The sequence below is a fragment of the Pan paniscus genome, chromosome 6 (assembly GCF_029289425.2).
Source record: "Pan paniscus chromosome 6, NHGRI_mPanPan1-v2.0_pri, whole genome shotgun sequence".
NCBI classification, from domain to species: Eukaryota; Metazoa; Chordata; class Mammalia; order Primates; family Hominidae; genus Pan; species Pan paniscus.
The window spans coordinates 7,888,577-7,911,111 of NC_073255.2; the positions used below are offsets into that span (position 1 = coordinate 7,888,577).

Sequence of the window (22,535 nt, forward strand, 5' to 3'; positions counted from 1 at the left end):
TAAGATGGCTTTGCTCTCTGTGTCCCCTCCTTGCTCTCACCCTTGCTGTGTGTGCCCGTGTTGTGTGCACAGAGAGATATACGTACATGCACCCCCATCAGTGGATGCCTTGTGGGGAGGAACCATATGCTGTCCTTCCCTGGGCCCCCAGCACCTGGCACTGGGCAGCCTATTAAGGTCTGATGAGGAGCCCCATGGCCACTTCATCCTGTCCCTTCCCTGTGATGCAACCCCCTTCTCTGCTTCCTGCAGGCCCCAGGCCCTTTGCACTTCCCTTCTGATACAGAAGGCCATTGAGACACCGGATGTGGCCGTGAGGGAGCTGGACGGGGCCCCCCGCCCTGGCCTCCCTCTGCTGCCCTCCGTGTCCAGAGAGAATGGCCTTAAGCACAGGTCTGCACTCTTCACTCTCCTGCCCACCCCAAAGCCACCTGGGGGAGGCTTCATCCTTGCCATGCAGGATGAAGTCCATATCTTCAGTGAGGCGCCCACAGTCTCAGCCCAGTGCTCTCCTGCTTTACGCTCTGGGGTGGCAGGGCGGCTTCTGCCCTGTGCACCTCCTGGTCTCCACACCTCTGTTTATGGGCCCCTCTCTGACCTGAGGAGTCCTTCTGGACACTGTGTCCCTCCACCAAAAGGCTCCCTTTTCCAGCCCCAGTTTAAATGTCCATCTCGCCCCCACATTTTTCTTTCTTTCTTTTTTTTGAGACAGCGTCTCACTGTGTCACCCAGGCTGGAGTGCAGTGGTGCCATCTTGGCTCACTGCAACCTCTGCCTCCTGGGCTCAAGTGATTCTCCTGCCTCAGCCTCCCGAGTAGCTGGGATTACAGGCATCTGCCACCACGCGCGGCTAATTTTTGTATTTTTAGTAGAGACAGGGTTTCACCATGTTGACCAGGCTGGTCTCAAACTCCTGACCTCAGGTGATCTGCCTGCCTTGGCCTCCCAGAGTGCTGGGATTATAGGTGTGAGCCACCCCACCCGGCCAAGTGTGCCCTTCTTGATGGATCCTTCTCTGACCTTTGTCCAGCCACTGTCAGGACCCATGCACTTTCCACCTCCTGGCTGTGGCCCTGCCTGAGTGTGTGGGGTCTATGGGCATCTACTTGGGCCTTCCAGCACCTGGCACATAGTAGGTGCTTGATTTGCTTAGGCAAACCCTTCTAGCCAATCTGTCACTCCCAGAGACATGGTGAGGACAAAAGAGAAGATTCTGAAGGCAGTGTGTCTCGGAGAACCAGGGACTGACGAATGAACCAGCCTCCTGTGAAGTCCTGTGGGGGACCAGCCGGCCAAAAGTCTTGGAAGAGGGTCAAAGAGTCCTCTCACTGAGAAGCCACGGGCAAAACGCACAGTTCAGCTAACGCACCAGGGATTCCGGACAGACCCACCGGGAGAGGCGGGGAAGCGTGGAGGGAACCACAGAGGGGAACTTTCAGCAGTTGGGGCTCCTGCCTGCTTTGAATGAGGATGAACATTAATTGCTATTTGGATGGACCCTCACCACCCCGAGACCCCCGAGAACCCGCCACGTTTACTGCGCAGGATTGTTCGTTACAGTGGGAGAAACAGATGGACCGAGAAGGACAGAGTGACAGATGAGACAGGCCAAGAGAGATCTGGGCGTCTCACTAACCTTGAAAATCTGATGTTCGCTTCAGGCTGATGGGGGATTTGGCTCTCTGCAGCTAAAAGGGAGGGGAGGGGAAGAAACAAGACACAAGACACAAATCAAACAGGGACCTAGACACATGTCACTAGGGCTTAGAAAAAAATAGAGAGAGGCCAGCCATCGTGTCCCTCGTCATACGGCCACCAGGGTCAGCCCGGAACGCACACGGACCGATGCTCATCTCTCGCGGCCGGGACGACAAGACACAGCGGCTCCCCTGGGCTTGAATCAGGCAGCTGCTGGTATAGACAAGCTCTCCTCCCAGGGCGGCCGTGTAATATGGCTCAAGGCAGAAGACAGGACAGGAGCCAAGAGCGGCAGAGGGGACCAAGTGATGTGTGGGGAGTGTGAAGCTGAGCAGAGCTGGGTACACGACACAGAGCAGGTTTCAGAAGACGGTGAGGCTGCCGGGCAGGTGCCCTGGCCACCCCCGGCCTGGAGTGCTAACCGGGTCTCAGTCAGCTCAGATGTGCTGCCTCAGGCCTTCTGGCTTGGCGTGTGCAAGGCTGGGAGAGGCAGAGGCATTGTCAGGCCCTGCTGTGGCATCTCATTCATTCACTCATTCCCTCCCCATCGAGAGCCAGCCGTGGTTGCCCGAGATTCTGAGCACAGTGACAGGATTACTGCTAACTCCAGCTCCCGGGATGGTGCCTGACACGTGACGGGCATGTGATTGGCACTCAATACATAGACTCAATACATATGTGATGAATAAACAAATGAATTGGTTTTTTTTTTGTTTGTTTGTTTTTTTGAGACAGAGTCTTGCTTTATTGCCCAGGCTGGAGTGCAGTGGTGCGATCTCGGCTGACTGCAACCTCCGCCCTGCTGGGTTCAAGTGATTCTCCTGCCTCAGCCTCCTGAGTAGCTGGGACTACAGGTGTCCACCACGCCCAGCTAATTTTTGTATTTTTAGTAGAGATGGGATTTCGCCATGTTGGCCAGGCTGGTCCCGAACTCCTGACCTCAGGTGATCCGTCCACCTCAGCTTCCCAAAGTGCTGGGATTACAGGCGTGAGCGACTGCGCCAAGACTGAATTTGGAAATGATGCTCATTTCATTCTCTTTCCCTCCTTCCATCTTTCTTTCTTTCTTTTTCTTTCTTTCTTTCTTTTTCTTTCTTTCTTTCTTTTTCTTTCTTTTCTTTCTTTCTTTCCTTCCTTCTTTCTTTCTTTCCTTTCCTTTTTTTCTTTCTCTTTCTTTCGTTTCTCTTTCTTTCCTTTCTCTCTCTCTCTCTTATTATTGAGACAGGGTCTTGCTCTGTCACCCAGGCTGGAGTATAGTAGTGCGATCATAGCTCACAGCAGCCTCCAACTCCTGGGCTCAAGTGATCCTCCTGCCTCAGCTTCCTGAGTAGCTGGGACTACAGGTACGTACCACAATGCCTGGCTGTTTTTTTTCTTTTCTTTTCTTTTCTTTTGAGACACTGGATCTTCCTATGTTGCCCAGGCTGGTCTGGAACTCCTGACCTCAAGCGATCCTCCCGCATTGGCCTCCCAAAGTGCTGGGGTTATAGGCGTGAGCTACCATGCCCAGACTGTCTTTCTTTCTCTCTCTTTTAACGTCTATTACATTTATAAGAGTGAGGAAATCAGTAAAAATGTACAAATGAGTAAGAAGCGAGTCGCAGGATTTCCAGCTTACAAGGTTGAAATAGGGTGAGTCACAGTCTGGGCACCCAAGACCCACCCAGAAGCAGGCGTGGCTGTGCTGCCCCATCGCCGCCTGCAGGGGCCCCTGGCTCACAGACCCTCTGCCCTGCACCTGCGCCCCCTCCCTCCACACCCATGCACCTGGATGCCCTTCAGGTTCATCCTGCGCTGGGGCGGATGGTAGGGCAGGAAGTACTTGCTGTCTTCAGGTGACTCCTCCGAGGTGGAAGAATCGTCAGCTTCTTGACCATTGGTCCTGGGGCTGGCGTCCCCAAAGTCCTGAGAGATGATGGTTACTGGCAGGTTCCTGGGCAGACTCTGGGGACAGAGAAAAAGCTGGCGTTAGTGGTGGGGCTTGGCGATGCGCCACCAGTGGGCAAGATGGCTGGGCTGATGGCATCATCATTCCCTCGGCCACCCGAGCATGAAGCTCACTTTGGCCATTCTTCTTTCCTGACCCCAACCGTAACCCCAGACACTGAGCCCCATCAGTCCAGCCTAATGATGCATCCTCCTCCCAGGCTTCTGGTCCAGTCTCCCAAGCAAGCCCCGGTCTTCTTGTACAATGGTAAAGGCATTGCCTCCTACCTGGCCTCAGCCCCTTCCATCTCATCTGCCACCATGAAATTTCCAATTTCTAGCCCTGTGCCTGAGCTAAACATATAAAAAATATTCAGAATGACTGAATGATGTTAAAAAAAAACACACACACACAGTGCTAGGTACTGTCTGGAGTACTTCATAGCTGTCACCTCAGTGAATCCTTCCTGACAAGTAGAGGTTGTTGTTGATAATCGCTTTTTACAAAATAGGAAGCGGAGTGCTGTGGCATGAAGGAACTACGTGGCCCACAAAGCCACATGGCACCCTCATGCTGCGCTGCCTCCAGACTCAAAGCGTCTTGTTCCACTCCCTGTGCAAAATCCTTCAGGGGCTCAAAATAGCAGTAGAGCTCCTGGGTGTGCACAGCCCACCTTGGCGTGCCCCGTTAACCCCCTGCTGCTCCTTGACTCCCACTCTGCAGACGGATGGAAGCGCTGGTCATGCCCTGCTGACAGCACAGTGGGCTACATGCCAGGCCTGTGTTCATGCTGTAACTGCAGCCGGGAACGTGGGTCCTTCCAAAGTGCTGGGATTACAGGCCTGAGCCACCGCGCCCGGTCAGGGTCCCTTCCTTTGTAAATGAGGACACTGAGCATGCTTTCCATGCAGGACAGTTCCGCGGGGTAAATGAGGTAATGCACAGAGGGCACATTGCGTGGCACCTGCACGTGACAGCACTCGGTAAACCGAGAGCTATAATAGTGATAACATCTACCCTGGAGGAGCCATTCCTTCATTTCTCAGTGCCTGGAGCCCTGCTGGGAAATGCACTCTGCAATTCACATAGTCCATACATGAGGGTTTACTCACAGGCACTAGGAACCGTAACGACCGCAGGGTGTCTTAAACCCAGTGACGGTTCAGGTGTGCGGGGGAACCCCAGTGGGAGGCCAGCAGCTGGCTGTGGTCACTTAGAGGGCACTGAGGCTCCTAAGGCGGAGGCTGCCCAGCAAGGAAGTGGCCAGGTCAAGCTTGCCTTTTTTTTTTTTGAGATGGAGTCTTGCTCTGTCACCAGGCTGGAGTGCAGTGGCGTGATCTCGGCTCACTGCAACCTCCGCCTCCTGGGCTCAAGCGATTCTCCTGCCTCAGCCTCCCGAGTAGCTGGGACTATGGGCACGCACCACCACGCCTGGCTAATTTTTTTGTATTTTTAGTAGAGACAGGGTTTCACCATGTTGGTCAGGCTGGTCTTGAACTCCTGACCTCGTGATCCACCTGCCTCGACCTCCCAAAGTGCTGAGATTACAGGCGTGAACCCCCGCACCTGGCGCCCTGCATCTTCTTATTTATGTTTTTAATTTTAATTTTTTAAATTTTTAAAAATTTTCGCTCTGTTGCCCAGACTGGTCTTGAACTCCTGCCCTAAAGCGATCCTCCCACCTCAGCCTCCCAAAATGCTGAGATTACAGGCATGAGCCACTGTGCCCAGCCCTACCCTGCATCTTCTAACTTCAAAATGAGTGGCTTCCACTCATCACTAAACAGACACAAACACAAGAGTAAAAGATGTGGATTATGCTGGGCGTGGGAGGGAACTTCCGGCTTCAAATATATGAAGAGCCAACCGGGCACAGTGGCAAACGGCTGTAATTCCAGCTCTTTGGGAGGCTGAGGCGGGAGGATCGCTTGAGGATAGGAGTTTAAGACCAGCCTGGGAAACAGTGAGACCTCGTCTGTACAAAAAAATTACAAAATTAGTCAGGAATTGTGGTGTGTGCCTTTAGTTCCGCTACCCAGGAGGCTGAAGTGGGAGGACTGCTTGAGCCCAGGAGTTTGAGGCTGCAGTGAGCTGTGATAGTGCCACTGCATTTCAGCCTGGGTGACAGAGTGAGACCCTGTCTCAAAAGCAAAACAAAACTAAACAAAGGACAAGCAGCCATTCATTGCACAGGGAAGCGGCGACTGGTCACAGCCCTCAGTGGGTGCCAGGGGGCACCTGGCTTCTGGTTTGGGGCCCCACAGGGAGGTGGCGACTGGTCACAGCCCTCAGTGGGTGCCAGGGGGCACCTGGCTTCAGGCGTGGGTCTCCACGGGGAGGTGGGGACTGGCCACAGCCCTCAGTGGGCACCAGGGGGCACCTGGCTTCACGTGTGGGGCCCCACGGAGAGGCGGTGACTGGCCACAGCCCTCAGTCCTCAGTGGGCGCCAGGGCCCACCTGGCTTCAGGCGTGGGGTCCTGCCCGTCCCGCCCCACCTGGTCCAGGTTGTTGCTGTCCTTGGAGAGGCGCCGCAGCTTGCTCTCCAGGTTGACGATGCAGGCCTCCCGCCGCACCATCTCAATCCTCATCTCGTCGTTCTTCTCCTCCAGCTCGCGGATCTGCTTCCTGTACTTGTCCTTTTCGATTAAGCACTGCGAGTACTGCGTCTGAGCTTCATCTCGGGAGTGGAAGGCCTGCCAGGGAGAAGCAGGACAAAGGCTGCTTTGGGGGTTGCACCCCAGCCAAATCCAGCTGGGCCCAGGGACAGGCATCATCCCAACCCAGGGGCCAGCCACATCGTCTGTGGCTCTCGTCTGCAGTCTGACCCCTGGGCGTGTCAGTCACTACCTTCTTCATTAATGCGATCACAGAGCCGATGGTCTGACCCTTGCTGGTGGCAGGCTCTGTGTTGAGAGCTTTGATGCAGTGTCCCTGGAAGGCCACAGCCTGTCCCTATGAGGCGGTGCTACCGTAATTATCCCCATTTTACAGATGAGGGCACTGAGGTCAGGGGTGGCAGCTTGCCTATGGGCATACACCTTATGAATGACAGGGCTGGATCTGAACCCATCCTCTCACCCAAGAGAACAGACAACATTTAAGAACCATGCTTGGTCGTGGGAGCTGCTGGAGCCCAGCTCGGAGCCCCCTGATACCCAAACGCCTGTGACTTCCAAAAAAGCCTTTTGGAATTCATCTTTTAGAATTCATCTTTGGAACAGAAATGGGAAAGATGGATTCAGGAGTGATCCCTGCATTGTCAGTGACGTTGCACTGGACAAAACACTCTGAAGGAGCCGGTGGTCTGGGGTGCGGGCCCCGCCGTGCAGCCTCGCCGCCCTGCACGCTGCAGGTGGTGCCCATACCTGGTCCCGCTCCCGCTCCACCTCCTCCAGCTGCAGCATGACCGTGTTCATGCGGTGCTTGTACATTTCACAGTCCTTCCCCAGGGTCGAGCACTTGAGTTCCAGGTCCTCCTTCTCCTCCAGGTACTGTGAACCACACAGAGAAATCAATATGCGCATCGAGCAATCAATAGGTCAGGACTGAAAGCTGTTCTCTGCTCGTGCCTTCCCGCCGGCTGGCTGGAGCTGGCCTGTCCCTCCGTAAACTGGCATGGTCAGGACATGGCCTGCCCTTCTGGGAACCGGCTATCTGACTGTTGGGGCTCAAGGTAGGAGACCAATCAACCCAGCATTGTCGTGAACCCACTACGGACCAGGTAACATAGGGGAGGACAATGTGATCTCAGTCAGGAGGGGGACACAGGTGCTAAGCTGGTGCAATAGCTTGTACATGCCCGAGGGTGGCCGGCACATCTGGGATCCTGCAATCCGCAAGGTGTGGGTGTGGCTCTGAGACTCCCACCTTGGCAGGTATGTGGGTTCCCCCAATCCCAAGCCCTCACCCTCCCCTCTGTCCACGTTGCTCCCACCCCCAGGCCCTCATCTGGTTGATAAACTGCAGCTTCTGCCAGGGGCTGAATACTGGGAGGTACAGGGGATTTACGCCAGGGGTCTGACCTAGTCCCTGGAAAGGAGTGTGGGGTCAGGGAGGTCCTGCTGACACACACCACTGCCCCCTGGTGTGAAGGGGGCCGGCCGAGGGCACCGCTGGGCGGGCGATCCCCACTCCCACCTTGTCTCGCAGCTCCTCTGCCTGGCGGGCCTCCTCCTGCAGGTTGTAGATCCTGTTGACCAGCTCCTGCCTGTCCTCCAGGGCCTCCTTGCGGTCGTGTTCCAAGATGTCCAGGATGGCCTTGTCTGAGTCTGGCAGGCTGCGCTTCCCGGCCTGGGTGGGAGGGAGGAGGTTTCAGAGGGTCAGGGTCGGGGTGGGGAGCCAGGTGGTCCTGGAAGGCAGGGGACAGAAGAACCAGCAACAGATACGGACAGAGCAGAAGGTTTTGTGCCTGGAAGGTAGAGGCAAGAAGAGATGTATGTCCCCTGGGGTCTCTAAGAAGCTTAGCATTTAAGAAGTTTATTGCCTGGAAAGAAGCAGAAAACTGGCTTTTGCTTGGGCGTATCCTGGGCCTTTTGTTCTCCCTGGCACTTATCGGAGCACAGAGAAGCAGTTGCTGCACCCGAAACACTTTTTAGATGCTGCCCCTCAAATACCAAGGAATCTGTTCTGGAGAAGCTGGGTTCATCCTTGGCTCTGAAACAGAGCCTCAAATACCAGGCAGCCACTCCTGGGGGGACTGTTCTGGAGGGAGCAGGAGGATGCATGTTTTTTTTCTTGCCCTGCAGATATGTTTTGGGATGTCACTCCTCAGCAACTTCCTCCTCTGTGCCCACAAGTGACTCGGCGATGACAAGTGTGGGGAGGCATTTGAGGTTGGAACAAGAGGCACGGAGCTTAGAGTTGAGTTTCTTGGAATCTTTAAGGGCACGTAGGTTTCCTAGATGTCCTTGTCTCTTCCCACAGTGCCCAGGGCATTGATTTCCACGTGGTTGGTGATTTTCCTGGAGTTCTTCAAATAAGCACATGTTTTCCCAAGTGTGATATCCTATCTCTGACAAATGGGTGGTGGGGGTCACCGCTTTACAGAGGAGGAGACAAAGGTGCCCAAAGATGGCACGCATGCCTGTGATCCTGCAGTCAGCATGGGTGAGGCTTGGGGACTCACACCCTGGCAGGTTCATCGTTTCCCCCAACCCCAAGCCCTCACCCTCCCACTGCCCGTGCTGGCCCCGCCCCCAGGCCCTCACCTGGATGATGGACTGCAGCTCCTGGTTTTTGGTCTTCAGCATTTCATTCTCCCGCTCCAGTTCCAGAACCTGCTCCTTCTTGGGCCGATTTTCAATGTCATTCTTCAGTTTCAGAGACTGATTTCTCTCCAGCTTACATTCCTCCTCCATCTTATTCAACCGGTGCTTTAGCTGATCGATCTGAAATACCCCAAGGGTGCCCAGGGGAGAAGGCAGGTGGCAAGAAACACTCAGAAAAGGCAACGCTTCCCCCGATCCCACTGGGCTGGCAGCATAACCTGAGTTATGCCCCTCTCTCCTTCTTCCACGGGCAGAGAAGGGCTCCAAGAAACCTTCTCCAGTAAAACAAACTGTCATCACCCTGTTGATGGAGAGTTCCTGATTAGTCTATTTAGAATAGCTCCAAAGGGGCTACAGTCCTCAGAGAAAATTCCCTCAACCTTTGTCGGGTGGAACAGGTTATGGATTTTGGGATAAAAGAGATCCAAGTTGGTGTTTCCCACTTCAACGCCCTTCTCTGATGGGTTTCAAATTCTGATCCTCGGAACTCAAGGATTCCCCTGAGGAATCCAGGGGTTACCCAGGGGGAAGGAGGAGATGGTTGACAAGTCGGGGTTCTGGGCATCCACACTGACTTCACATCCCAGAACTGCTCTGCTTGTGTGGTTTGTTCTTCTGGGTTTCACACAAGATTTTATTTGGATAAATAGCACTGTTGCTAAAAAGGAAGAGGAAGAGGAGGAGGAAGAGGAAAAAGAAAGAAGAAAAAGCAGGAGAAGGAGGAGAAGAAGAAAAGTAGAGGAAGAAGAAGAGGAAGGGGAAGAAGAGAAAAGAGAAGAAGAGGAAGAGAAAGAAGAAGAGGAAGAGGAGGAATGAGAAGGAGAAGGAGAGGAGGAGGAGGAAGAGGAAAAAGAGGAAGAAGAGGAGGGAGAAGAAGGAAGAGGAGGAGGAGAGGAGGAGGAGGAGGAGAGGAAGAGGAAGAGAAAGGGGAAGAAGGAGAAGGAGAAGAAGAAGAAGGAAGAGGAGGAGGAGAAGAAAGAAGAATAATAGGAAGAAGGAGGAGAAGAAGGAGAAGGAGGAGGAGGAGGAGGAGAGGAGGAGGAGGAGGAGGAGGAGAAGGAAAAGGAGAAGGAGAAGAAGACAGCCTGAAATTCACTGAATTGTAATTTCACAGGATCTCCAGCCTAAAGAACCTCCCTAGACTTAGTGGCAGAAAGAGTAGCTTCCTGGAGGAGGCAGCTATTGCATCTGGAAATGAGACAAGTGGAGATGTGCTGATTTTCACACTCAAGAGTTTAGTGTCAGGAACTGGGACCAGCAGAAGACGTCTTCAACCTGTGAGACTAATCTGTGTTCCTCCCCAAACACATCGGCTTTGCTAAAGTATCCCAAACAAGAAGGTTGCATTTGAGGGCTATAAAGAAAGGAGGCACCAAAGGGGAGAGTGTCATTTTTCAAATCTAGTCTTGGAGGGAGAATCATCTCAAGGAATCTGGCAGGTAGAGAGCAGTGGCTTTAGCAAGAAAAGACCAGCTCCTGCACCCCAGTGATTAACCCGAGACGATGAAGAAAGGGGCGTGCAGGAAGCAGCCCGAGGCCAAGAAAACCAGCCAGGGACTCTGCTGGCCAGATGTTCTTCCAAATTCTACTTACACTTTCTCACTATTAATGTATCTCCAGGGAAACATAACACAGGAGGAAGTTCCGGGAGAGAAACTTGTAAGTCTCTGCCACAGGGTAACTTCCCCAAATCCTAGGTAAAAACAGCATAGAAATCTCTCCTGCTCATGCAAAAAAAAAAAAAAAAAAAAAAAAAAAAAAGCTCCTCAGCATCTTCAAAGCTTAACCCAAGTGTCCTGTGCTAAGTCCCAGGTCCCACATGAGCAGGCATGGGGCGCTAGCATTGTGGGGTGCTTACAGGGTCAGCCGCTCCGCCAAAGACCTACGGTTCAGTATCCCAGCAATCCTAGGGCACACGTATTACTTTCATTATTGCCATCTGCAAATGAGGAAACTGAGGCCAATAGCTAAGTAAGTCGTAAAGCATAAAGCCAGAATTTGAACTCAAAGCTACAGGACTTACAAAACTCATGCTCCTAACCAAAACACTATTGCCTGCTGTGCCACTGACTCAATTCACCTGAATTCCCGGTGGATTGTTTACGGATCTGTCTGCTTCACTAAATTGTAAGTGACCTGAGCACAGCTCACGTTATTTATCCCCATGTCTCCCACAGTGCTTAGCACAGTGCCTCACACGTGGCAGGTGCTTAATAAATATTCTGTGAGTCTATTTTCCACCCAGCAGCCAGAGTGATCCTTCTCAGACATAAATCAATTGTCACTCCTCAGCTCTCAATCCTGCAGAGGCTTCTCATCACAACTAGAATAAATCCCAAAGTTCTTACCATGCCCCCATGATCTGGACCCCGCCATCCCTTCCACTCCCTTCTGCACCGTTTGTTTATTTGGCTCTGGCCCCACTGACTCTCCTGCCATTTCTTTTCTCTTTCATTTGTTTCTCTTCCTTCCTTCCTTACTCCCTCCCTCCCTCTTCCTTCCTTCCTCCCTCCCCTTCCTTACTCCCTCCCTCTTCCTTCCTCCCTCCCTCCCTCTTCCTTCCTCCCTCCCTCCCTCTTCCTTCCTCCCTCTTCCTTCCTTCCTCCCTCTCCTTCCTTCCTCCCTCTCCTTCCTTCCTCCCTTCCTTTCTTCCTTCCTTCCCTCCCTCCCTCCCCCCTCCTTCCCTCCCTCCCTTCCTTTCTTTTTCCTTCCTTCTTTTTCTTTCTCTTTCTCTCTCTCTCCCTTCCTTCCTTCCTTCCTTCCTTCCTTCCTTCCTTCCTTCCTTCCTTCCCTCCTTCCTTCCTTCCTTCCTTCTAGTTCTTTCTTTTGACAGGCATGGCTCACTGCAGCCTCGACCTCCCAGGCTCAGGTAATCGTCCTGCCTTATCCCCCCTAGTAGCTGGGACTACAGGTGCATACCACCATGCCTGGCTTATTTTTGTAGAGATGGGGTTTTTGCCATGTTGCCCATGCTGGTCTCAAACTCCTGGACTAAAGCAGTCCTCCCGCCTTGGCCTCCCCAAATGCTGGGATTACAGGTGTGGGCCCCCAAGCTCAGCCTTCCTGCTGTTTCTTCAAAAACAAAAACAAAAACAAAAACAAAATGCCCCCTACTTGTGGCCTTTGCAAGTGATTTCCCCCTGAGACTTGCATGGTTGGCTCCTTTCATCCCTTCAGATCTCTCTTCATGTGTCTCCTTCTCAGAGACCTTTCCTGGACACCCTAGTTAAAGTAGCAATCCTCATGTTCTGTCCTCACGCCCTGTCTTCTCTTCTTGATAGCACTCATTTCTACCAAGTATCTATGCATTTGTTTTCTGATTACAATGTTAGTTCCACGACAGAAGGGTTTTAGTCTTCAGCTATGTATCCCTGGAAAAGAGCCTGGAGGCCAGGTGTGGTGGCTTATACCTGTAATCCCAGCACTTTGGGAGGCCAAGTGTGCAGATTGCCTGAGCCCGGGAGTTCAAGACCAGCCTGGGCAACATGGCGAAACCCTGTCTCTACTAAAAATAGAAAAAGGGGGGTGGGTAGGATAAAAATAGAAAAAAATTAGCTGGCATAGCATGTACCTGTAGTCCCAGCTACTTGGGAGGCTAAGGTGGGAGGATCACCTGAGCCTGCAAGGCCAAAGCTACAGTGAGCTGTGATCACACCACTGCACTCCAGCCTGGGTGACAGAGTGACACTCTGTCCAAAAAACCCCTCCAAAAAACCCAAAAACAAAAAGCCTGGTACCCGATGGAACTCAATAAACAGAAAGAATGAACGAGGCCGGGTGCAGTGGCTCATACCTGTAATCCCACCACTTTGTAAGGCCAAGGCAGGCAGATCACTTGAGCCCAGGAGTTGCAGATCAGCCTGGGCAAAATAGCGAGACCCCTTTTCTACAAAAAAATTGAAAGAATAGCCTGGCGTGATGGCGGGCACCTGTAGTCCCAGCTACTTTGGAGGCTGAGACAGGAGGATCACTTGAGTCTAGGAGGTCAAGGCTTCAGTGAGCCATGATCACACCACTGCAGCCTGGGCAGTGGAAGACCCTGTCTCAAAAAAAAAAAAAAGAAAAGAAAAGAAAAAAAAAAAAAGAAAGAAAAGAAAGGAAAGGAAAAGAAAAGAAAAGAAAAGAAAAGAAAAGAAAAGAAAAGAAAAGAAAAGAAAAGAAAAAAGAAGATGTAAATCTCCTTAATTCATTTGCGGAGTGAGCCATTCTGGGTCTGCGTGCGCATGTGCAAGGTGGATCTGGGACTGAGCTGGGGGTGGAAAGCTGCGCACTGGGTCCGTCCTTGTGCGCATGTCTGCCCATGCGCACAGGGGATGTAGGCTGCTTACCCGGTAGCGCTAAGCACTATGGGTACACGTGCAGGTGCATAGTGGACCTAGAACTCCCAGAGGCCCTGTGTCCTCCATTCCCCCTCACCTGGCTGGCAGGAAGCTCCGGCAGACCATGTGCATGTGCCTGCACCTGCTTTATGGGAGAATTGAGCCCTGGTGACATTTGTTTCCCCTGGGTCACCCTGGCGGAGTAGCCCTTGGGCACCCCTCACCTCGAGTTGGAGGTCTCGGCTCCTCATGACCGCCATGTTCTTCTCCTCACTGAGCTGTGCGTAGCGCATGGCTAAGTTGTAGTTGTCGTCCTTCACCTTGACCAGCTCGTCATTGTAGCTGTCCCGCTCTTCCTTCATCTTGTAGTACCGCTCCTGGAAGGTTAGCAGCTCCACGCGCGTCAGCGTCATCTGCTTCTTCTCATCCTCCAGCTGCCGCAACCTGGCCAGCAGCTCGCAGCGTTGCAGGTCCTTGGCCTTCATCTGCTGCTGCAGCTTGATGACCTCGTTCATCAGGAAGTGCGTGAGGCCCTCGTGGCCTTCCTCCACTGTGGAGAGGGGGCACCCAGTCAGGCCTGAGGACTGGGAAGTGGAAAAAGGAGGTTCCAGACGCAGGGCAGGTGCCATTCATTCACTCACTCACCAACGTTGTGCCAAGCTCTTTACTCACTCTGCCCATGAGGCACTGGGGATTCAGAGTGAGCGAGACTCACAGCCTTGGCCCCGGGAGAGCTTAGGGTGTAATAAGAGAAACACATTTAAAAAAATCAAATGATACCACAAATAGAATTACAGACCGTGAGGATTTCACAAAGTAAAGGTAGATGGGGCTATGAGAGTGTGTAGCAGGGGCCCAGATCCAGCCTCGTGGGCAGAGGGGGTTGGAGAAGGCTCCTGATGGTTGAGGTAAAATGTTAAGTTCGGGTGGGAAAAGGCATTCTAGGAAAGGGGAACAACATTGCCAAGGCCATATGGGGAGGAGGGAGGAACTTGGCGTATTTCAGGAACTGAACGAAGACCAAAGTGGCTGAAGGAGAGAGAGAGAAGAGAAAGGCGAGGCTGGTGGTGTCAGCAGGGACTGGATCATGAAGGGTCCTTGTGGGCTGCATTAAAGACCTGGGACTTTTTTTATATTTTAAAACAGGGTCTCGCTCTATTACCCAGGCTGGAGTGCAGGGGCATGATCATAGCTTATTGCAGCCTGGAACTCCTGGGCTCAAGCAATTCTATGGCTGCAGCCTCCAAAAGTGTTGGAATTTCAGGCATGAGCCACTGTGCCTGGCCAAGACCTGGGTCTTTACAAAGAAGCAATGAAAAACCACCAAAGCGTTTTAAATAGGGGAGGAAGAATGGAGAAAGCACTGGAACAGATCGGGAATGGATATGGAGAGTTAATGGGGTTGTGGGAGTCTGGACTGTGGGAAGTGTTGGGGCGGGCGAGAAGACTGATTCAAGAATGTTTAGAAAGGAAGATTAAGAAGGCAAGATGCTCAAGGGCTCTGGCCCATGAGACACTAGAAAGAATGCAGGCAAGGCAAGGACAAGATCTACGGGGTAGAATGAACTTGTGTTCCACCTGGCGCCATTCATGGGGGATGGTCCGTGAACACCCACTTCTCTTGGTTCCTGCTTCCCTTTGCCCCTGTTAACCTTTCATCATCAAGCAAAATAAGTGGTTGACAGACCCCAGTTCTATATGTCATAGATTCACAGCTTAAGAACCATGCCACTACTGAGGACACACACACACACACACACACACACACACTCACACACACGCCCCTCCTCTTAGAGTCCAGATGTTCCCAATGGCAAAAGCACTTACCCACAATGGTGGAGAATCTCCGAGTGGGCTCTTTCCCAGTCACCAGTTTGTACAGCTCTGGGTAATAAAATTCTAGGCTCTCCAAGAAGACCACATAGCCCCTTTGCCCCTTGGTATGTAGAATGTCCAACAGCCGGCCTAGGGGAAAGACCAGATCACTCTGTGAGAATACATATCTGATGGAACGCAAGTCTCTGTGGCTGGTCTCATCCTGGACTTGTGTCCTTCAATCAACTCTAAGAAGACAGTCTCCCCACATTCTATCACTTCTGAGTTGTATCTTGGAGCCCAGATGACGTAAATCAAAGTGCCAGGCCCTCCACAGGGATTTGGTGAGCGTTAGTTTTCTGTTTCTAATAAACTGGTAGAACCAGGATAAATGGAATTGCCGCCCCAGTTTTGAAGAGTTTCCCAACTGACCAGGGCCAAAATGAACCACGTAGGCACCAGGTCTTCTATGACTGAAGGAGGTTGGAAGCACGATAAAAATTATGGAATAATATATGGTTCTCTGGGATTGAGAGCAGGAAGATAAATCTTTGGGTGAGAGGCTAGGAAAAATCATAGGAAGTAGGGATAGTTCTAGGTTTTTCTTTGGGATTATTACACAACCTGGAAACACCTTAAATGTAATTTCCCCAGCAGGTCCCAGTTTCTATACTATTGATTCCACTTATTGCTTACATTTCTGGGCCCTTCCTTAAACATTTTATTTTCAGATATTCTTCTGAGATATAGAAGAAGAAAGGTAGGTCTTAAAACTCGACCTTTTCCCTAGGACGGACAGAAGAAATAAATTTGATGGTATGTCAACCCCGATTGTTTGGTGAAGCCGCCTGCAGTACTGTTTCGAGAAACATTCCAAAGTTACATCCAAGCTCAGTGGGAAAGCATGCTGATTAGTGATGTCTGCCATGGATGCCAGAGAGTCGCAGCTGATGAGCCACTTACCACCAGCCACGCTGGGGGACAGTGATTATCAAACCTTCTAAACTGATCCATAGAAAGAAAAACATTTAACATTGTGGTCTAGTGACCATAAACAAAGATAACTCTACAAGTACATGTGTATACACATGTACATAATGTAAAATTAAAACAAGCTTCACAAACCATATTTATTACCTTTACTGAATATGATAAACCCCCCCTCCAGAAGTCAGGCTAGAAAAGCTTGTGGAACCCTTCTCGGAATATTTTTAAACAGAGAAAGTACATCAGATTACAAAAGAAACCAATTATAATAAAATCCAGTTATCAAATATTAAATAAATTTGTGTTTCAGTAACGTACTTCTTTATTAATGCATTAAATAACAAGACCTCTCGGCAGGTCTAATAAGTACTGTAATTTTGAAAGAGAGATGAGTGTAAGTGGCATTTTGAGAGATTTGCAGTAACTGTAGTGATAGGAAGAGATCTGTAATTTTCATTGTTGCCTAAGTCACAAGAATTACTAATCACTCCTGTAATTTGTGGCTTCCTGACATTTGCAATTGAGGGCAATGCTGAATTGCAGTTGAGGTTGGTAAAATAAAGATGGCATTTCTTCCCCCCTCCCAGTTTATGGATCCTTTGAGTTACATACACAGACAGCTTGAGTTCTATACACAAATGAGTAGGTGATGGACTGCGGACCCCAGTTGAAAAATCCCTGACCTAGAGCAACTTCATTTTGGTACAGCTACCAAAGGGTATGTCTGGAAGTTGCCGTGTGCGGTAGCCCTCCCTCTCCCGCAAAGAGGTCCTAAGGTTACCTGCTCGGTTGATCTTGGATGGCAGCATAGGGGCATTAAGCACTTCATCTTCATCCTGCTCATCAATGACCTTACACTGACGCAGGTAGGGCGTGAGCTTGGCAGGGTTGATATAGCGGCTGAGCATGTGCCGGTTACACTCCACATTCTCCCACAAGGCGTCCTCTTCATCCTTCAGCGTCTCCATGTAGTCATCCATCTCTGGCCCTCCTCCTTTTAGACATAAACCCCAACAAGCTTAATAAAGCAGACTCACTGGAACAGCTCTATCAACTCCTCTGGAGTGATCTCTAGAATATATTAAAAGTCCTGTACAGTAAAGTATATATGGCATTTTACCTTTTGTCTAAGAAAGGGGGTATGAATATAAAAATATATATTTCCTTATATACTAAACATAAACAATGGAAGTTTAAGCCATAAATTTTTAAAAAGATTATTTATAGGGCAGAGAGGGAAAATCCTGCGGTTGAGTCTACCCTTTCCATCCAAGTTTTTATGTCTTACTAAAAATGTATAGTTCCCTAAACAATATATACTATTGGCTTTTGTTTTAAAATTTCACATAAATGGTGTCATACTGTATGTTTCCTTTTTCAGCATGTTTTTCTCCCTCTACATTTTTTTTTGAGATTTATCTAGATGGATACATATAGATCTAAGTCATTCGTTTTTAAAAATAGCTTTATTGTGATGTAATTCACATAGCATACAAGTTACCTTTTTAATATGTTCAATTCAATGATTTTAGTATATTCACAGAGCTGTGCAACCACCACCACAATCAATTTAAAATCATTTCCGTCATTTCAAAAAGAAGCTCCTCACCCTTTATTAGCCACTCTCAATTTCCCTCTAATCCCTGCTCCTCCAGCCCTGTGTCAGCACTCGTTCACCTTCTGTCTGTATAGATTTGCCTTTTCTGTACATTTTATACAAGTGAAATCCTACAATTTATGGTCTTTCATGTCTGGCTTCTTTCACTCAGCAACTTTTCAAGGTTTGTTCCTGTTGTAACATGTATCAGGACTTCACTTATTTTAAATTGCTCAGTGATTTTTTCATTGCATGGACATGCCACATTTTGCTTGTCTGTTCATCCACTAATGGACATTTGAGTTATTTCTACCTTTTGTCTATTATGAACAATGCTGCTATGAACATTCATGTAAAAGTTTTTGTGTGACTGTATGTTTTTATTTCCCTTGGGTAGATACATAGGAGTGGATTGTTAGGCCATATGGCAACTCTATAACATTTTGAGGAACTGCCAAACTGTTTTCCAAAGCAGCTGCATCATTTTACATTGCCACCAGCAAGCCATGAGGGTTTTAATTCCTCCATATTCTTGCTAACACTTGTTATTGTCTGTCTTTTTTATTACAGCTCTCCTACTGAGTGTGAAGTAGCATCTCATTGTGGTTTTGATTTGCATTTCCCTAATGACTAACGATGTTGAGCATCTTTTCATGTGCATATTGGCCATTTGTGTGCATTGAGAAATGTCTATTCAAATCCTTTGCCCATTTAAAAATTGTGTTGTTTGTCTTTTTATTATTGAGTTGTAGGATTTTGTTATGTATTCTGGATGCAAGCCACTTATCAGATATATGACTTGCAAATATTTTCTCCCATTCTGTCAGTTGTCTTTTTGCTTTCTTAAAAGCATTGTTTGTAGCACAAAAGTTTTAAATTTTGAGGTAGTCCAATTTATTTATTTTTTCTTTTTTTCACTTGTGCTCTTGGCATGTATCCGAAACACCACTGTCTAACTCAAGATGATGAAGACTTACTCCTGTTTTTTTCCTTTGAATATTATACCTTAGTTCTTACATTGAGGATGATCCATTTTGAGTTAATTTTTGTGTATGGTGTGAGGTAGGGGTCCAACTGCATTCTTTTATGTGTGGATGTCCAGCTTTCTAAGCACAGTTTGTTTGAAAAGGCTATTCTTTCCCCATGGAATGATCTTGCTACCCTTGTTGACAATCAACTGACCATAAAAGTAAACATTTGTTTTTGCAGTATTGATTCTATTCCATTGATCTATATGTGTATCCTTATGCCAGTACTACATTGTCTTGATTACGGAAGATTTGTAGATTTGTAGTAGGCCTTGAAATTGGGAAGTATGAGTCTCCCAACCTTGTTCTTTTTCAAGATTGTTTTGGCTATTAGGTGCCTTTTACCTAATTTTAGGATTAGGATGTCAATTTCTGCAAAAAAGGCAGTTGGCATTTTGGTAGTGAATCTGCTGAATATGTAGATCAATTTGGAGAGTACTGCTACCTAACAATATCAAATCTTCTGATCTATGAACATGGGGATGTCTTTCTTTAAATCTTCTTTAATTTCTTTCAGCAATGTTTCATAGTTCTCAGTGTACAAGTCTTGCACTTCTTTTGTTAAATATATTCCTAAGTATTTCATTATTTTTGATGACATTATAAATGGGAGTTTTTTTCTTAATTTCATTTGTGGGATATTCATTGCTGGTCTATAGATATATAATTTATTTTTGTATATTGACCTTGTATTCTGCAACCTTGTGAAATCATTTATTAGTTCTGTTAGTTTGTTAGAGACATGATATCCTATATATAAGATCATGTCATTTGCAGATAAAGGTAGTTTTACTTCTGTTTTTCCCATCTGGGTGCCTTTTATTTCTCTTCTTTGCCTAATTGCTCTGGCTAAAATACCTCCAGTACAATGTTAGATAGAAATGTTGACAGCAGGAATCCTTGCTTTGTTACTGATGTTAGCGGACAGCATCCAATCTTTCACTGTCAAGTATGACATTAGCTGTAGGCTTTTGCTTTTGTTTTTAAGATAGATGTCCTTTATCAGGTTGAGGAAGTTTTCTTACCTTCTTGGTTTATTGAATGTTTTTATCCTGAAAGGGTTCTTGATTTTGTCAGATGCTTTTTCTGCATTTATTGAGGCTGCCATGTGGTTTTTGTTTTTCATTCTATTGATAGGGTTACACTACCTGACTTTCAGATGTTAAACCAACCTTGTATTCCTGGCATAAATCCCACATAGTTATGGTATATAATTCTTTTTATATGCTGCTGGATTTAATTAACTTGTTTTTTAAAATAGGATTTTTGCATTCATATTCATAAGAGATATTGGTCTGTAGTTTTCTTTTCCTGTGATGTCATTGTCTGGTTTTGATATCAGGGTATATCAGGGTACTTCTTTTCCTGTGATGTCATTGTCTGGTTTTGATATTGGCCTCAGAATGATTTAGGAAGTGTTTCTTCCTCTTCTGCTTTTTGGAAGAGGCTTTTAAGAATTGATATTAATTTTTCTTTTGTTTGGTAGAACTTACAAGTGAAGACATCTGGGCATGGGTTTTTCTTTGTGGATTATTTTTACAAATTCAGCCTCCTTACTTATTACAGGTCTGTTCATATTTTCTGTTTGTCTTGAGCCAGTTTCAGTAGTATGTGTCTTTCTAGGAATTTGTCCATTATATCTAAGTTATCTAATTTATTGGCAGCAAGTGCTCACAGTTCCCTTCATAATTCTTTTTATCTCTGTAAGTTCAGTTATAATTTCCCCTCTTTCATTTCTGATTCTAGTAATTTGCATGTTCTCTCTTATTTTGTCGATATATCAAAGAACCAACTTTTGGTTTCATTAATTCTCTGTATTCCTTTTCTATTCTCAGGTTCATTTGCTTCTGCCCTAGTCCTGATTATTTCCTTTCTTTTCCTTGCTTTAGGTTTAGTTAGCTCTTCTTTTTCTGCTTTTGTAAGGGAGGAGGTAAAACTGCCTTTGCAAAAGTTTTAACAGAAAATTCTGACAGTGAAAGAGATCTGACCTAACCAATTCCATCTTGCTTCTAACCTCCAAGCAGTCCTCATTCATTCCTGGGCAGAGGCCAAACTAACTTTGGGAGAAACTCAGTTCATAGATTAATGTATTATTCTGCTGCTGTCAGATGGAGTGTACTACAGATGTCTGTTAGGTCTAGTTTTTTTTTTGTTTTTTTCGTTTTGATAGAGAGCCTCCCTCTGTTACCCAGGCTGGAGTGCAGTGGTGCAATCTTGGCTCACTCCAACTTCTGCTTCCTGGGTTCCAGCCAGCACATCTGGCTAATTTTTGTATTTTTAGTAGAGACAGGGTTTCGCCATGTTGGCCAGTCTGGTCTCAAATTCCTGACCTCAAGTGATCCACCTGCTTTGGCCTCCCAAAATGCTGGGATTACAGGTGTAAGCCACCACGCCCAGCCAGGTCTGGTTTGTTTAAAGTGTTGTGCAAGTTTCTTATTTGTTGATCTTCTGCCTAGTTGTTCTATTCATTATTCAAAGTAAAGTAATAACGTCTTCGACTCTTTTTTTTTTTTTTTTTTTTTTTTGAGACAGAATCTCACCCTGTCGCCCAGGCTGGAGTGTAATGGCATGATCTCAGTTCACCGCAACCTCTGCCTGCCGGGTTCAAGTGATTCTCCTGCCTCAGCCTCCTGAGTAGCTGGGATTACAGGCACCTGTCACCATGCTTGGCTAATTTTGTATTTTTAGTAGAGACGGGGTTTCTCCATGTTGGCCAGGCTGGTCTCGAACTCCTGACCTCAGGTGATCTGCCCGCCTCGGCCTCCCAAAGTGCTGGGACTACAGGCATGAGCCACTGCACCTGGCCAACGTCTTCAACTCTTATTGTTGAATTAAGTATCTCTCCCTCCAGCTCTGTCCATCTTTGCTTCATGTGTCTGGGGCTCTGATAGGTGCATACGCTTATAACTCTTATAGCTTCCCGGTGGATTGACCATTTTATCATTATGAGATGTTCTTCTTTAGCCACAGCCAAATTCCTGGACCTGGGGATTTCACAGTGGTGGGATGGGTGAGTATGCTGGGGGCAATTGAGCTAGAAGGTGGCATTGGTGTAGCCATGGAGGTTGGAGCTCAGCCAGGGTGAGGAGACATGCAGGCAGGTCAAGGCTATGAGGGCAGAGAAGAAACCAGCAAGCAGAGGAAGCTGGTCTACCGAGTGGTGCCATGGTGAGCCCATGAGGTTCCATGAGAAGCGGATGGCTGGGGTCATCTTTCTTGCTACATAACTCAGTTCCCAACCTCATGAGCCTTGGCCTTCTGTGGTGTCTGGTCCTTGTTGTAGGCCTTCAGTATCCTTCCACCTTCCCCGTTAATTTGAGCTATTAAATTTGTTTTAAAAATTATTATTTTTAGAGACATGGTTTTCTCTGCCACCCAGGCTGGAATGCAGTGGGGCAATCCTAGCTCATGGCAGCCTCAAACTCCTGGGCTCAAGCAATCCTCCCACCTCAGCCTCCTGAGTGGTTAGGACTACAGGTGTGTGCCTCCACCCCTGGCTGTTTTGAACATTTTTTGTAGAGACAGGGTCTCACTACAGGCATGCACCACAATGCTGTAGTTTGCCCAGGCTAGTCTCAAACTCCTGGCCTCAAATGACCCTCATACCTCAGCCTCCCAAAGTGCTGGGATTACAGGCATGAGCCACCACTCTTGGCCAATTTGAGATATTTCAAGTGGGATTTTGTTCCCTGCAACCAAAGTGCCTTGAGTAAAAATATCTATTTTCTGTCATGAGCAAAAGTTGGATTCAAAGTAATTAAAAATGAGGATTTGGTCTCCATTGAATCCAATGAACTTTGTATAGAGGACAACTTCCATAGTTCACTGCCTTAAGTTCTGACCTCTATGAGCCTTTTGCTAACACATGGCACTGGCTACCTGGGTCAAAGCCAGCA

General features: G+C 48.3%; 1 protein-coding gene across 6 annotated transcripts in view; it reads right to left on the reverse strand.

Moving 5' to 3' along the window:
• Positions 1 to 22,535, reverse strand: part of CARD11 (caspase recruitment domain family member 11) — a 138,517-nt gene that overhangs the window by 25,100 nt on the left and 90,882 nt on the right. For all 6 annotated transcript variants that reach the window (XM_003819749.5, XM_034963554.3, XM_055115698.2 and 3 more), the window contains 9 exons: positions 16,796 to 17,008; positions 15,040 to 15,177; positions 13,437 to 13,762; positions 8,834 to 9,013; positions 7,764 to 7,916; positions 6,992 to 7,117; positions 6,122 to 6,319; positions 3,466 to 3,642; positions 1,637 to 1,688 (listed from right to left, as the gene is read on the reverse strand). In XM_003819749.5, coding sequence (XP_003819797.1) covers positions 1,637 to 1,688; positions 3,466 to 3,642; positions 6,122 to 6,319; positions 6,992 to 7,117; positions 7,764 to 7,916; positions 8,834 to 9,013; positions 13,437 to 13,762; positions 15,040 to 15,177; positions 16,796 to 17,008 — 1,563 coding nt within the window. The remainder of the gene's footprint in view (positions 1 to 1,636; positions 1,689 to 3,465; positions 3,643 to 6,121; positions 6,320 to 6,991; positions 7,118 to 7,763; positions 7,917 to 8,833; positions 9,014 to 13,436; positions 13,763 to 15,039; positions 15,178 to 16,795; positions 17,009 to 22,535) is intronic.